Raw genomic sequence first — 15,716 nt, 5'->3', positions numbered from 1 at the left:
TCATTTAATTGGAGAAGGTGAAATTTGCCCTGAGGGGATCAGTACAAGGGTTCTTTAGGCGGTGGCAGCCTTTCCTGGACTTCCTGGCAGAACGGTAGGAAAATAGGCCGGCAGCAGCAGCAACCGGGGAGGGGGGGGGAGTTTGTTTCGGGGGAAGGGAGAAATGTGTATATGTGTTTATTGAATATGCCGGGTGTTTATCTATTTCTTCTTTTTGTAGTTACGGGGGGGGGGGGGGGGGGGGAGGTTTTGGGGGTTAGTGTGTTTTTCTTTTGGTTGTTGTTAACACTGGTTTCTTGTTGTTATTTTCTGTTTTTGATATGTTTTGGAAAATCTCAATAAAAATTATTTAAAAAAAAAAAAACTTTGTCCTTAAGCATCCGAAGGAGACACTCATGGATTGGATATGCTGTTGGATCCCTGCACTGATGTCAGCCTTAGAGGAGAGGTGGCTCCCCAGGAATGGGAAATGTTCCACATTTTGGAGGATTTCTCCATGATCTTGATGGAGATAGAAACTGGATCTTGCCCTGAGGTGTTTTGGTGAAGGATTTGAGTTTTCTTGAGGTTGAGACTGAGACCGATTCTTTGGTATGCTTCTGCAAAGGTGTCAAGCATGACTTGGAGATTCTCTTCTGAGAGAATGGCAATGTAGAAATACCTAGCACAAAGGAAGATGGTTGTGGTTATTGAAGGTCAATCACCTCAGGCCAGGACATCACTGTATGAATTTCTCAAGGTCGTGTTCTCGGCTCAACCATCTTCATCAATGACTATCCCTCCATCATAAGATCAGAAGTGGGATTCAGAGTGTTCAATACAACTCGCGACTCCGCAGATACTGAAGTAGTCTGTCTCCATATGCAGCAAGACCTGGACAACATTAAGGCCTAGGCTGAAAATTGGCAACTGATATTCGCACCACACAAGTGCCGGTAATGACCATCACCAACAAGAGAAAATCCAACCATCTCTCCTTGACCTTCAGCAGCATTGCCATCATTGAATTCTCCACTATCAACACACTGCGGTGATGCTGTGGCTTTAACAGCAGGTTAAATGTTGGCAATTCTGTGGTGAATAACTCACCTCCTTACTCCCCAAAGTCCACCTCTACCTACAAGGAACAAGTTGGGAGAATGATGTAATACTCTACACTTGCCTAGATGAGTGTAGTTCAAACAACACTCAAGAAACCTTATACTGTCCAGGAAAAAGCAGCCCACTTGATTGGCACTGCATCCATCACCTTAAATATTTACAGCCCACCCCCCCCCCCCCCCCCAATACCGGCAGATTGGCAGTAGTGAGCACCACATACAAACTGCACTGCAGACATTTAATAAAGCTCCTTTAAAAACATCTTCCAAAATTATGACCTCTACCATTTACAAGGATACTGGCAGAAGAAACATGGGATCACCACCATTTGAAGTTCCCCTGCAAACCACATACCATCCTGACTTGGAACTCCATCACCTGTGTTTGTTGCTGGGTCTTTTAGTGTAGTCTTTTGATTTGGAGTCAGCTCTAGGTTAATAACTGACTCTGGGATCTCAACTTTAAAATGAGTTTTTTCACCCACCACTTCTCTTCCAAAATCTGAGACTTCTCTTCTCATTTGTCAGTACGTCCCTGCATATAACACACATGGGCTTTGCATCCTTATATGCAATGGCACAATTGGCAAAACCATACCTCAAGAAATCATCTTTATACTGCTTTGCTCCCGACTTAAGTTTCCTCTTTGTCGACTGATACCCAGAGGGCCCTATACCCAGCTAACATGAGCAATGGATTCTCCTGAGCAGCTCTCTCCAGCAGATCCTATTGTGAGATCCTGTCTAGTAGGTACACTGCCTATTTGTGTCTCTGACCTTCTCTTACTTTTCAGAAAATGATCCATCATCACAGTCCTCTAGCCAGTGTGGTGATACACATAAATGCATATAGTTGTATATCAGTACACATAGTGTAGGTATGACCTCCGAACAGCAGGTGGTGTCAGACATCCATCATGTGACTGGAGACACCTGCCGGTTGGCACTAGGATGTACGAGAGGATAGTCACAGTTAAAGTAGTTCCAACAGAATTCATTTAGTAGTTATTGTCTGTATAGTAATCTGTTAGTTATCTTTCCATGTGTGTGTTAATAAAACACCTTTTAGTTAAGCAACTGGATATTCTGTGTACTTCATTGCAACGGCTAGTTTACAGAACACAACAGAGCAGTTGGAAAATGGAAGCAACTCTGCTCCGTGATTTGGCGCCAAAAACACATAACATGGCTTAACGTCAGGTATACACGCAGGGTGCGTGATCTTCTCACTGCTGTCGCTTCTGGCTGGAAGACTCAAAATAGTCTCATTTATTTTCAGTTAAAAGGCGGCAGAGACCAGTAGCGGCTGTTGAATGCTTCTCTTGCAGGAATGGTGCGACCGATTGCTTCAAGACCGGCCTGACACCCGCTCACACCGTACCTTGAAAAACCCTGTACTATGTTACTCTTTGACGAGGCCAACAGAGCCACACAGTTGCAATGGCTCAGGAGAAGACTCATCTCAGTTAGGCCTGCAAAATCTTCCTCGGCAATTATATAGTCCTGGCTGTATACCTGTGACAATCTCTCCCCTGCCCAAATTGTTCTGTGCAGCTATAATATGGACATATGCATGACAATTTGAAAAATGGCCAAGGTATTTTTGTAACAAATAGGATAAATCCAGCCCACAAAATCACCGGCCTATCAACCTTCCAGTCATTGATTGAAAGAGTCAGCAATGCTACCATCAAGCGGCACCTGCTCACCAGTGTTTAGTTGGTTTAGTCAAGAACTATTCGGCTCCAGACGTCAGCACAACCTTGATCCAGACACGGACCTAATAACTGGATGCATAGGAGAGGTCGGACTAACAATCAGACTGTGATGCAATTCTAGTGAAATTCAACTCAATGGGGGTCAGAAAGAATGATCTTCAGAAGAAAATTGTCACAGCTCCAAAGACATTGCTGCAGAGGTTCCATAGAGAATTATCCCCAGCAAAACTATCTTTACTTGACTTCTGCTTCCTGGCTGCTGTGTGTGAATGCTCAGGAGTCTATCTGCGCTGCATTCCCTCTGTGGGGATCCTAAGGGGCTGGAGATCTGGCCTAGATAATGGACCCTGACCCTTCTTATTTTTCCCTCTGCTTTGCATCCAGAAACTGTGCACTCTTTGGGTATCCAGGAAAAGAAAATGACCCCATACCATCCTTCATATTATCCAACTTGTCTGTTTTATTGCTATGTTAGGTATTTGTCTCTTGTGTCTGACTCCATGCTTTTTCTCACCACAGGCGGTTGCATGCACATGAAATGTCCCAGAACATCTTGTCACTTTCAGTGGTGCTGGCTGTGCAGTAGGGAGTGGAATCGTGACTGCATGGGAGACCACTGGTTCGAGTAACCTGAAGAAGAAGAGAAGCAGCAGAACAAGCACAGAACTTTAGCAAACTATGTTGAATTTGTTAGTGACTAGGGATAGGCATAAAGTTTGCATTTGATTAGTCCTTTCGTGTACCCTGCCACGGTGTATGCAATTCAGCATCATTTCCATTTCTTCACAGGAGGATAACATTTCCATAGAATGATTTGGAATTTAAAGCATGAAAATAGGCCATTTTTTCCAAATAGTCTGTGCCAGTGTTTATGGTCCATACCTCCTCCTACCCGCCTTCATCTAACTCTATCTGCAAACCCTTCTATTTCTTTCTGCCTCGCGCACTTAGAACATAGAACATAGAACAGTACAGCACAGAACAGGCCCTTCGGCCCTCAATGTTGTGCCGAGCCATGATCACCCTACTCAAACCCACGTATCCACCCTATACCCGTAACCCAACAACCCCCCCTTAACCTTACTTTATTAGGACACTACGGGCAATTTAGCATGGCCAATCCACCTAACCTGCACATCTTTGGACTGTGGGAGGAAACCAGAGCACCCGGAGGAAACCCACGCAAACAGGGGGAGGACGTGCAGACTCCACACAGACAGTGACCCAGCCGGGAATCGAACCTGGGACTCTGGAGCTGTGAAGCATTTATGCTAACCACCATGCTACCCTGCTGCCCCTACTTATTCAGCATCCAAGCTATTGATCTGAACTCTGAATCCCTGTGGTATCAAGTTCCATACACTTACTACTCTCTGGGTAAAGACGTTTCTCCTTAATTGCCTTTTGAATTTATTGGTAATAATCTTACATAAGTGTCCTCTAGATTTGGACTCCCCATAAGCTGCTCCACATCTCTATCAAATCCCTTCATAACTTTAAGAGCTCTGTTAGGTCACCCTCAGTCCAAGCCTGTTAGGTCTATCTTGATAGCTATGGGGCGGGATTCTCCCCCCCCCCCCCCCCCCCCCCCGGGACACCCCCCCCCCCCCCCCCCCCCCCTCCGGCTGGGCCAGAGAATCGCCGGGGGGGCAGCGTGAATCCCACCCCCGCCGGCTGCCGAATTCTCCGGCGGCGGGGTTTTGGCGGGTGCAGGAATCGCTCCGGTCGGCGGCTGCTAGCAGCGCCCCCCCCCCCCCCCAGTGATTCTCTGGCCCGCAATGGGCCGAGCGGCCGCCCGTTTTAGGCCGGTCCCAATGGCGTAAATTAGACCTGATACTTACCAGCAGGACCCGGCTCTGCAGGTGGTCTTTGGGGTCCTCGGGGGGGGCTCGGGGGGATCTGGCCCCGGAGGGGTGCCCCCCCCCTCTGTCGCCTGGCTCGTGATCGTGATCAGGGCCCACCGATTCGCGGGCGGGCCTGTGCTGTGGGGGCACTCTTTCTCTCCGCACTGTCTGCTGTGAACCTCCGCCATGGCCGATGCAGAGATGAACCCCCCTGCGCATGCGCTGGGATGACACCAGCACAAGCTGGCGCTCCCGCGCATATGCCAACTCGCGCCGGCTGGCGGAGGCCCTTCAGCGCCGGTTGGCGCGGCACCAAGCCCTTTGACGCTGGCTGGCACGGCGCCAACCCTGCCAGCCCCGGCCTAGCCCCTGAAGGTGCGGGGGATTCCGCAACTTCCAGGCGGCCCGACGCCGGAGTGGTTCACGCCACTCCTCGGCGCTGGTACGCCCGCCCCGCCGGGTAGGGGAGAATCCCGCCGATGATCTCTCAATTATCATCCTCTCAATTATTTGCCTCTGTTTAAAAGGTTGTTTCAATCTTCTGCACACAGCAGACTCAGGACATTTCAGTGCATAAAGATAAAGATAAGAAGGTATTTTGGGTGCATCTAAAGCTAGCAGGGCAGAGCTGGATAAAACATGATCCCTAGTAAGTGGAAATGTATATCCAATGCAGCATTTTAGTCAGATCAGCACTGTTAATCAAAGTAAAGACTTTTTGAGACAATGTGTAGAAACCTGTCTCAGGAGCAGGGACAAAATAGGGGGCCATTGCCGTATGGAATAAGCCAATTGGCCCTTCAAGCCTGCTCTGCCATTCAATAAAATCATGGCTGATCAACTTAACACAATACTCTTTTGTTCCTGACACTTTTAGAGCCTAGAAATCTATTTCATTCTTTTTTTTTTTAATAAACAATTTTATTGAGGTAGTTTTTGGCTTTATAAACAGTTACAGACATCATCTGAAAGGAAGCAAAAAAGGCAAAAATGTGCAAACATCCACGTTCTTTCAATACTTCCACCGTAACATATTGCACAAGCCCGCTCCCCTCCCATCGGTACTACCCGCCATATTTTCCCTCCTACTCTACTCTAACCCCCCCCCCCCCCCCCCCCCTGCTGACGCTCACTCTCCCGCAAAGAAGTCAATAAATGGTTGCCACCTCCGGGTGAACCCCTGCACAGAACCCCTCAAGGCGAACTTGATTTTCTCCATCCCCAGGAAACTCGACATGTCCGCTAGCCACCACTCCGTCTTCGGGGGCTTTGAGTCCCTCCACGCCAATAGTATTCGTCGCCGGGCTATCAGGGAAGCAAAGGCCAGCACATCGGCCTCTTTCTCCCCCTGGACGCCCGGGTCTTCCGAAACCCCAAAAATTGCCACCCCTGGGCTCATCACCACCCTTGTTTTTAGCACCTGGGACATGACCCCCGCAAATCCCTCCCAGTACCCCCTCAGCTCAGGGCATGCCCAAAACATGTGAACATGGTTCGCTGGTCCTCCCGCACACCTAGCGCATTTGTCCTCTATCCCGAAAAATTTGCTCATCCGAGCCACCGTCATATGGGCCCGGTGAACGACCTTAAATTGGATCAGCCCGAGCCTAGCACATGTCGCGGTCGAGTTTACCCTACTCAGGGCCTCTGCCCACAGCCCATCCTCCATTTCCCCGCCTAGCTCCTCCTCCCATTTAAGTTTCAGTTCCTCTGTCTGGGACCCTTCCTCCCTCATGAGCACCTTATAAATACCCGAGACTCTACCCTCCCCTTCATCCCTCCCAGAGACTATTCTGTCTAGGATCCCCATTGGCGGGAGGCGCGGGAAAGATGGGACCTGTCTACGAACAAAGTCCCGCAACTGTAGGTATCTAAAATCATTTCCCCTTACCACCCCAAATTTCTCCTCCAAGCTCCTCAAACTCGCGAAGCTCCCTTCCAGGAACATATCACCCACCCTTCCCGCCCCTGCTCGCCGCCATACTCGGAACCCCCCATCCATACTGCCGGGGGCAAACCGATGGTTGTCGCAGATTGGCGCCCAGACAGACGCCCCCATCTCCCCCACATGCCTCCTCCACTGGCCCCATATCCGCAGGGTCGCCCCCACTACCGGGCTGGTGGTGTACTTGGCCGGCGGCAGCGGTAGAGGAGCCGTGACCAGGGCTTCCAAACTGGAGCCCCTGCACGAAGCCGCCTCCACCCGCTCCCAAATAGACCCCGTACCCACCATCCACTTCCTTATCATAGCGATGTTGGCCGCCCAGTAATAATTGACCAGACTCGGCAAAGCCAGCCCTCCCTCGCTGCGGTTCCTCTCCAACATCGCCTTCTTTACCCGCGGAGACTTTCCCGCCCAGACAAAGCTCATGATCAGCCCGTTAACTCTTTTGAAGAAGGACTGTGGGATAAAGATCGGGAGGCACTGAAAAATAAACAAAAATCGAGGGAGGATTGTCATCTTTACAGTCTGCACCCTCCCTGCCAGCGACAGCGGGAGTGCATCCCATCTCCGAAACTCTCCCTTCATTTGCTCCACCACCCTGGCCAAATTTAACTTATGCAGCCTGCCCCAGTCTCGTGCCACCTGGATTCCCAAATACCGGAAATTTTCCTCAACCAGCCTAAACGGTAGCCCTCTCAATCTATTCTCCTGGCCCCTTGCCTGGACCACAAACATTTCACTCTTGACCGTATTTAATTTGTATCCTGAGAACTGGCCGAACTCCCTCAGCATTCCCAGTATAGTTCCCATCCCGGCCACTGGGTCCGACACGTACAGGAGCAGGTCGTCTGCATAAAGCGAAACCCTGTGTTCAACCCCGCCCCTCACCATCCCCTTCCAACCCTCTGCGGCTCTCAGCGCCATCGCCAGCGGCTCTATGGCCAGCGCAAACAGCAGCGGGGAGAGCGGGCAGCCCTGCCTGGTCCCTCGGTACAACCTAAAGTACTCCGACACTTCTCTGTTAGTCCTGACGCTGGCCCTCGGGGCCTGATATAATAATTTGATCCAATCCACCAATCCCTCCCCGAACCCAAACCGTCCGAGCACCTCCCATAGATAGTCCCACTCTACCCGATCAAAGGCCTTCTCGGCGTCCATTGCCACCACTACCTCCACATCTCTACCCGCCGGGGGCATCATTATCACGTTGAGCAATCTCCTCAGATTGGCCGCCAGCTGCCGACCTTTAACGAACCCAGTTTGATCCTCCCCAATCACCTCCGGTACACAGTCCTCCATTCTCCCCGCCAGTACCTTTGCCAGGAGCTTGGCGTCTACATTAATCAGGGAGATTGGCCTGTAGGACCCGCACACCTCCGGGTCTTTACCCCGCTTCAATATCAGAGATATGGTGGCTTGTGACATTGTCGGCGGCAGGGTCCCTCTGTCCCTTGCCTCATTGAAAACCCTCGCCAAGACCGGGCCCACCAGCTCAGAGAACTTCCTATAAAACTCTACTGGGTATCCATCCGGCCCCGGGGACTTCCCCGATTGCATGGCCTTTAGGCCCCCCAATACCTCCTCTACTCTAATCGGGGCGCCCAGCTCTTCCACTTGCCCCCCCCCCCCAACTGTTGGGAATGTTAACCCGTCCAGAAACCTTTTCATCCCCTCCGGTTCTTCCGGCGGCTCCGAAGTATACAGCTTACGATAGAAGTCCCGGAATACCCTATTCAATTCTGCCGGATCCTCCACTTTGCGCCCCCCCTCGTCCCTCACTCTACCTATTTCCCTGGCCGCCTCCCTCCTCCTGAGTTGCTGCGCTAACAGCCTGCTAGCCTTTTCCCCATACTCGTACACCACTCCCCTCGCCTTCCTAAGCTGTTCCACGGCCCTGCTCGTGGATAGTGCCCCCAGTTCCGCCTGTAGCCTCCGCCTTTCCCTGAGTAAGACCTCCCCCGGGGACTCCGCGTGCTCTTCATCTATCCGGCCCATTTCCCTGACCAATCTATCCATCTCTGCCCGGTCTGCCTTGGCTTTGTGGGCCCCAATTGAAATCAGCTCCCCCCGAACTACTGCCTTTAGCGCCTCCCACACGGTCGCCGCTGAGACCTCCCCAGTGTCATTCACCTGCAGGTAATTTTTTATACATTTCCGAAGCCTCTCGCAGATCCCCTCCTCCGACAGCAGTCCCACATCTAGCCTCCATTGCGGGCGTTGATAACTCGCTCCCCCGAACTGCAGGTCCACCCAATGCGGGGCATGGTCTGAAATGGTAATTGCTGAGTATTCCGTGTTCTTTACCTCCCCCATACAGTCCCTGCTTATTACAAAGAAATCTATCCTGGAATATACTTTATGGACGTGCGAGTAAAACGAGTAGCCCCTTCCTGTTGGCTGTCCCTCTCTCCAGGGGTCCACTGCCCCCATTTGCCCCATAAACCCTTTCAGCTCCCTTGCCATTGCTGAGAGTCTACCCGTTCTGGGACCCGACCGATCCAAAGTCGGGTCAAGGACCATGTTAAAGTCCCCTCCCATTATTAGCTTGCGAGAATCCAAGTCCGGGATCTTCCCCAGCACTCTTTTAATAAAGTCCACGTCATCCCAGTTCGGGGCATATATATTCACCAGCACCACCCTTCTCCCCTCCAGTCTGCCCCGTACCATCAGGTATCTGCCCCCCCTGTCTGCAGATATGCCCTCTGCCTCAACTTGCACGCGCTTGTTGATCATGATTGCCACCCCTCTGGACTTCGAGTCCAAGTCCGAGTGGAAGACCTGGCTAATCCAGCCCTTCCTTAGCCTGGTCTGGTCTGACACTTTCAGATGTGTCTCCTGCAACATAATTACGTCCGCCCTCAGGGCCCGCAAGTGCGCGAACACCCGCGCCCTCTTAACCGGCCCATTCAGTCCCTTGACGTTCCAGGTGATCAGCCTGGTCGGGGGGCACATCCCACCCCCCCCACCCCGTCGGTCAGCCATAGCCTTTCTCGGGCCGGCCCCTGGCCCGTGCGTCGCGCCATTCCTGGCCCGCCCTTCGGCTGCCTCCACCCTCGACCTCCTTTCCAGTGCCTATTTCAAGTCCCTCTCCCGTCAGCAGAACAACCCCCCCCTCCCCTAACCCCATCCCCCGATACCCCCACCCCCGCCATCTACTGGCTGTTACTTCCCCCCCATCTGACTTCCTTGACTAGCCAATCTGCTAGCCCGGTGACTCAACACTCCGGCGCCTTCCTGTCCCATTCCCCTTGTTTCCCCGCCCTCCTCCCCACCCACTGGGGCAAGCCGGTTCCAGTGTCTTCCACGAGCTGCACAAAAAGCCCAAACAGGAAAAAATAAAAATAAAAAAAAATTTAAAAAAAACCCATAAAAAGGGAAAAAAAACACAGAAAAACGAGAAAAAGCACATAAATGTCCATGAACAAAGGAAAGAGTCTCAAATGTTCCGCTTGGCCCCTTTGGCCCAGCAAACCGTTGAGCAGCGGTCCAGGCACATTCGGCGTTCCTTCCCACAGAAATCCTCGGGCCCTAACTCGCGTCCTTGGGGCCTCCTTTCGGGACCAGCCCCAGGTCCCTCACAAAATCCATCGCTTCTTCGGGCTCGGAGAAGTAGTGGTGTTGACCCTGGTGCGTGACCCATAACCGGGCTGGGAACAGCAGACCAAACTTCACGTGCTTCTTGAACAGCACCTCCTTGACATTCTTGAAGGCTGCTCGCCGCCGAGCCACCTCCTGGCTTAGATCCTGATAAATGCGGAGAACACTGTTGTTCCACGTGCTGCTCCTGACGCTCTTTGCCCACTGCAGCACCCGCTCCTTGTCCACGAACCTGTGGAACCTAATCACCATCGGGCGGGGGGGTCCGCCCGGCCGCCCCTGCCTTGCCTGCACTCTGTGTGCCCCCTCCAGCTCCAACGGTCGTGGAAAGGCTTCGGCTCCCATCAGCTGCTTCAGCAGGTCTGCTACAAACGCTGCAGCATCAGCTCCCTCCGCCCCCTCCGGGAGGCCGACCATCCTCAGATTGTTCCTGCGGATTCTATTCTCCAGCTCCTCCACTCTGTCCAGCAGTCTTCTCTGCCGCTCTTTCAGGCCGTCCACTTCTACCGCTGCAACCGTTTGCGCATCCGCCTGCTCCTCCACCGCCTCTCCCAGCTCCTTAACTTTCACATCCTGGGCGTCCATCCTCTGGTTCAGCTGATCCACCGCTTTCTGGATTGGGTCCAAGCTGTCCCGCTTCAGCGCTTCAAAACTGGACTTCATTACCTGGAGCATGTTATCCAGCGCCAACTGGATTGCTGAGTCCGGGGTCCGTGTGTCCGCCATCTTAGGTCCCAGGTAATTTTCTTCAGGTCCTTGTCTCTGTCCCTTTTTCTCCTTCTTCTTCTGCCTTCTGGAATCCCGCTGTTCCATATGCCGCAGCCCGCTCCTCAGCGCCTTCGCTGCCGCTTTCCTTTGCCCAGCACCTTAAATTTTTACCCCCTCCTGGGCATCTGAAGTGGGTCCAAGCTGTCCCTCCTCAGCAACTCCAAACTTTTTTTTCCCTTTGTCCTGGAGGAAGGAAGGTCCGTGGGTCCGCCATCTTACCCTGCAGGTCAGCTTCCTCCTTGCCTCCGTCTCTCTCTCTTTCTTCCTCACCTGCTGGCCTCCCACACTTTCATTTTCTGCAGCCCGCTCTCCTCTTCTGTTCCCGGCAGCCTTTCTGCCGCCTCCGTGGTCCCGCTATCGCGGGGAAACAGCTGTTCAGTCCCGCCGGAGTGAGAGCCCACCGAATGTGCGGCTCACTCGGACATCGCCGCCACCGGAAGTCGAAATCTATTTCATTCTTAAATATGCTTACCTCCACAACCTTCTGTGGCAGAGAATCTCACAGATTCACCACCCCCTGAGTGAAGAGGTTGATCCTCATCTCAGTCCTAAATATACTAACCCCGTTTCCTGAGACTGTGACTCCTTGTTCTAGACATCCCAGCCAGAGGAAAGAACATCCTTGCACCTAGTCTGTCCTGTCCTGTCAGGTTGTCATATGTTTCAATTGGATCCCTTCACATTCTTTTAAATTTTACTGAATACAGGCACAGTCGACCCAGTCTCTCCTCATACAACAATCCTGCCATCCCAGGAATCAGTCTGGTGAACCTTTGCTGCACTTCCTCCCTGGCAAGTTTATCCTTTCTTATATAAGGAGATCAAAACTGCACACAATACTCCAGATATGGTCTCCTAAGACCCTGTACAGCTACAGTAAGACATCCTTGCTCCTGTACTTAAGTCCTCTTGCAATGAAGGCCAACATACCATTTGCCTTCCTAACTGCTTGCTGTACCTGCATGCTTGCTTTCAATGACTAATGTAATAGGACACCCAGGTCACTTTGTATGCTGGTTAGCACTGCTGCCTACAGCGCTGAGGACCTGTGTTCGATCACTGCCCCAGGTCACAGTCCGTGTGGAGTTTGCACATTATCCCTGTGTCTGCGTGGGTTTTGCCCCACAACCCAAAGGTGGGCAGGTTAGGTGGACTGGCCACACTAAATTGCCCCTTAATTGGAAAAAAATGATTGGTTTAAATTTTTAAATTTTTTTTAAAAGAAAAAAAAAGGTTCCTTTGTACGTCAATATTTCCCAATCTATCACCATATAAATAATACTGTGCCATTCTGTTTCTCCATCCAAAATGGATAATTTCATATATATCCACATTATACTGCATCTGCCACTTATTTGCCCACTCACTCAACTCGTCTATATTAACTTTAAGGTTTTTAACATCCTCCTCACCTCACACATTCTCACCAGGTTTTGTGTTGTCAGAAAGCTTGGAAATAGTACTTTTTATTCCCTCATCAAAATCATTGATGTATCTTGTGGCTAGCTGGAGCCCAAGCAGATCTGTTTTATGCAGTACATTATATTTAATTCCATAAACAGTGGTGTAACTGAGTATCAGGTGCTGCATATCAGGCATATCCATGAACACCCATTTTTACCCATCACCTGAGGCAAATTTGTTCCCCAATGTCTTGTTTGATCCAGACCTTATCCATTTCAGCAGCATTTCTTCTGTATTGAAGAACTAATTCACACTTTGTCCCAAAACTGTGGAGTGAAGATCAATATTCTGCCTCTAACCTGCATCTTATTTGTACAGAACAAACCTTTATTTGTCACTTCAGTATGAAACAATAAGAATGTATTTTCCAGTTATCTGATCAATCTCACAAATGTCAAATTAAAACAGGAGTTCGAACATAGAACATACAGTGCAGAAGGAGGCCATTCGGCCCATCGAGTCTGCACCGATCCACTTAATCCCTCACTTCCACCCTATCCCTGTCACCCAATACCCTGCCTAACCTTTTTTTGGAGACTAAGGGCAATTTATCATGGCCAATCCACCTAACCTGCACATCTTTGGACTGTGGTTGGAAACCGGAGCACCCGGAGGAAACCCACGCAGACACTGGGAGAACGTGCAGACTCCGCACAGACAGTGTCCCAGCAGGGAATCGAACCTGGGACCCTGGAGCTATGAAGCCACAGTGCTAATCACTTGTGCTACCGTGCTGCCCTAAAAATCTACCTTCCGCTGATTCACAAATGGAGCTGACGGAATTGCTTATTGACTTTTTCCATACATTTGCATCACAGCATTTGGAGAGGTGACCTCACGAACTCTCTATATGCCTTTGTTGACTCTCTGCCTCCTCTTGACAATTTACTTTCCTACAACTAAGTCATGGCTAGTACCAAACTGGAGTTCAGAGAAGAACCCTGACCAAACACATGGAGCTGGATCTCCTTTTGGGAGACTAGGGGCTGGATTCTCCATTTCAGCGGCTAAATGCCGGCTGAAACGGAGAATCCGCGGGTGTTTTACAACGCCAAAATCAGCGATTCCGCGACTGGAGAGCAGCGCCGGGTGAAGCTCCTGGCTCCCACGCCATAAATGCCTCGTGGATGTCGCACCACATGGAGGAGGAGGACACCCGCTCCCGGTGGCAGTCAAGGTAACCACAGCCCTGAATCTTTATGCCTGGGATCCTTCCAGGACTCGAGCGAGGGACCTGTGTGGCATCGCGCAGGCCACAGCCCACAGGCGCATCTGACAGGTCACGGATGCCCTGTTTGCCCAGGCGGAAAACTATATCAACTTTGACATCGACCAAGCCCAATAGTCAGCAGGGTTCTCCGCCATCGCCGGGATGCCCCAGGTCCAGGAGCTGATTGACTGCATGTCACCGGGAGTGCCCACATTAACAGGAAGAGGTTCCACTCCCTGAACATTCAGATCGTGTGTGACCACCACATGCAGATCATGCACGTGTGTGCACGCATCCCAGGGAGTGTGCACGACAGCCGCATCCTGGGGCAGTCAGACATCCCAAATCTCTTTGCAGACCACAACAGGATGGGCGGCTGGTTCTTGGGGGATAAAAATAATCCTTTTTAGTGCCACAAGTAGGCTTACTTTAACACTGCATTGATGTTACTGTGAAACTCCCCTAGTCACCCATTCCGGCACCTGTTCGGGTACACAGAGGGAGAATTCAGAATGTCAAATTTACCTAACAGCATGTCTTTCAGGACTTGTGGAAGGAAACCGGAGCACCCGGAGGAAACCCACACAGACACGGGGAGAATGTGCAGATTCCACACAAACAATGACCCAAGCTGGGAATCCCAGGCCCATCTACACTATTCCCTTATCATCCATATGTTTATCCAATGACCATTTAAATGCCCTTAATGTTGGCGAGTCCACTACTGTTGTAGGCAGGGCATTCCACGCCTTTATTACTCTCTGAGTAAAGAACCTACCTCTGACATCTGTCCTATATCTATCTCCCCTCAGTTTAAAGCTATGTCCCCTCATGCTGGCCATTTCCAGAGAATCAACATAAACAAAGAGTCAAGACCACTCCAACTGAGTGGTCAATATTTTTATATTATTAATATAAATTAATAAGCAAGCTGCCTCTCTGGAGGAAGTTGTGCGAAGACAGCCTAGAACAGTGGAATAAACCCCAGGAGCTGGCCTGTTTTAACCTGTCCACCTTCATCATCCCTGATAACAAACTAATAAAAAATTACCTTTGTGCAAGTTGCTGTTAGTTAATTTTGATTGTCGGTATTTACAAAGGATCTTGCATTAGCAATCTGTTAATTATAAAGTAGCTTACTGGTTCCATATTGTTTTTATAATTCAGGAATCTAATTAGACTTGCTGTGTGAAAAAAGGAATAAAGAACACGCATTGATGTAAAGAGGATGCTTTGAATGGGTTTTATAAGAAACAAAAACATTTTCCCTGTAACTGAGTGTATACTAATCAGAGACTGTGCACATCATCACAGTGGAGATCTTAATGGCATAGCTGCTATCCTTGTTGAAAAAAAGGAATGGAAGAAAGAAGAGAGCCTAAGAGAAGAAAACAAGGTTAAGGACTGCAACAAACCAGAGTTAAAGTCATAGAACCGTAGAATCCCTACGGTGCAGTGAGAAGGCATTCGGCCCATCGAGTTGGCACCGACCCAAGTCCACTCCTCACCATATCCCTGTGGCCCCATCTACCCTGCACATCTTTTGGGCTGTGGAAGGAAACCGGAGCACCCAGAGGAAACCTGCACAGACACAGGGAGGATGTGCAAACTCCACACATACATCATTACAGGAAGTAATGCAATGTCACATGATCTTGTTCCCTCTCTTGCACAACCTCGCTGTAAATATCGCTCACAGTAAAATGTTTTCCAATAAAGTTAGTGTTTTACTGACCTGAGCAGGCTCAGTAAATATTTTGTTTTAGACAAACATTGTCAAACACTACCAAGAAAATTATAGATGTGGGGGGGGGGGGGGGGGGGGGGGACGCGTTGAAAACCATCTGAGGTTAAAGATACAGGAGTGTCGGCCATTTGGCTCACGTGCATTGCTGGTCCATGGCTTTATTTCACTGACCTGCCTGTCATGATATGCAAACATGCAACCACTGAACACTCAGAATAGGACACAACCAATGGGCAGTCAGGACACTCAGAGGTGGCATCACCACAAGGGGGCATGACATAAGCACTATAAAAGGGATGAGGCACTCACACCCTGCCTCTTTC

The 15,716-nt window shown here is 50.4% G+C and overlaps 1 protein-coding gene across 4 annotated transcripts in view; it reads left to right on the top strand.

Moving 5' to 3' along the window:
- The window catches only part of prkn (parkin RBR E3 ubiquitin protein ligase), a 1,360,483-nt gene extending 1,356,633 nt beyond the window's left edge, over positions 1-3,850 (top strand). For all 4 annotated transcript variants that reach the window (XM_038803523.1, XM_038803514.1, XM_038803532.1 and 1 more), the window contains one exon: positions 3,338-3,850. In XM_038803523.1, coding sequence (XP_038659451.1) covers positions 3,338-3,447 — 110 coding nt within the window. In that variant the 3' untranslated portion in view covers positions 3,448-3,850. The remainder of the gene's footprint in view (positions 1-3,337) is intronic.
- The last annotated feature ends 11,866 nt before the right edge of the window (positions 3,851-15,716 follow it).

Source organism: Scyliorhinus canicula, chromosome 1, assembly GCF_902713615.1.
Source record: "Scyliorhinus canicula chromosome 1, sScyCan1.1, whole genome shotgun sequence".
Lineage (NCBI taxonomy): Eukaryota > Metazoa > Chordata > Chondrichthyes > Carcharhiniformes > Scyliorhinidae > Scyliorhinus > Scyliorhinus canicula.
Note: the sequence above shows the minus strand (reverse complement) of the source record. Positions and strands in the feature narration are given on the sequence as shown.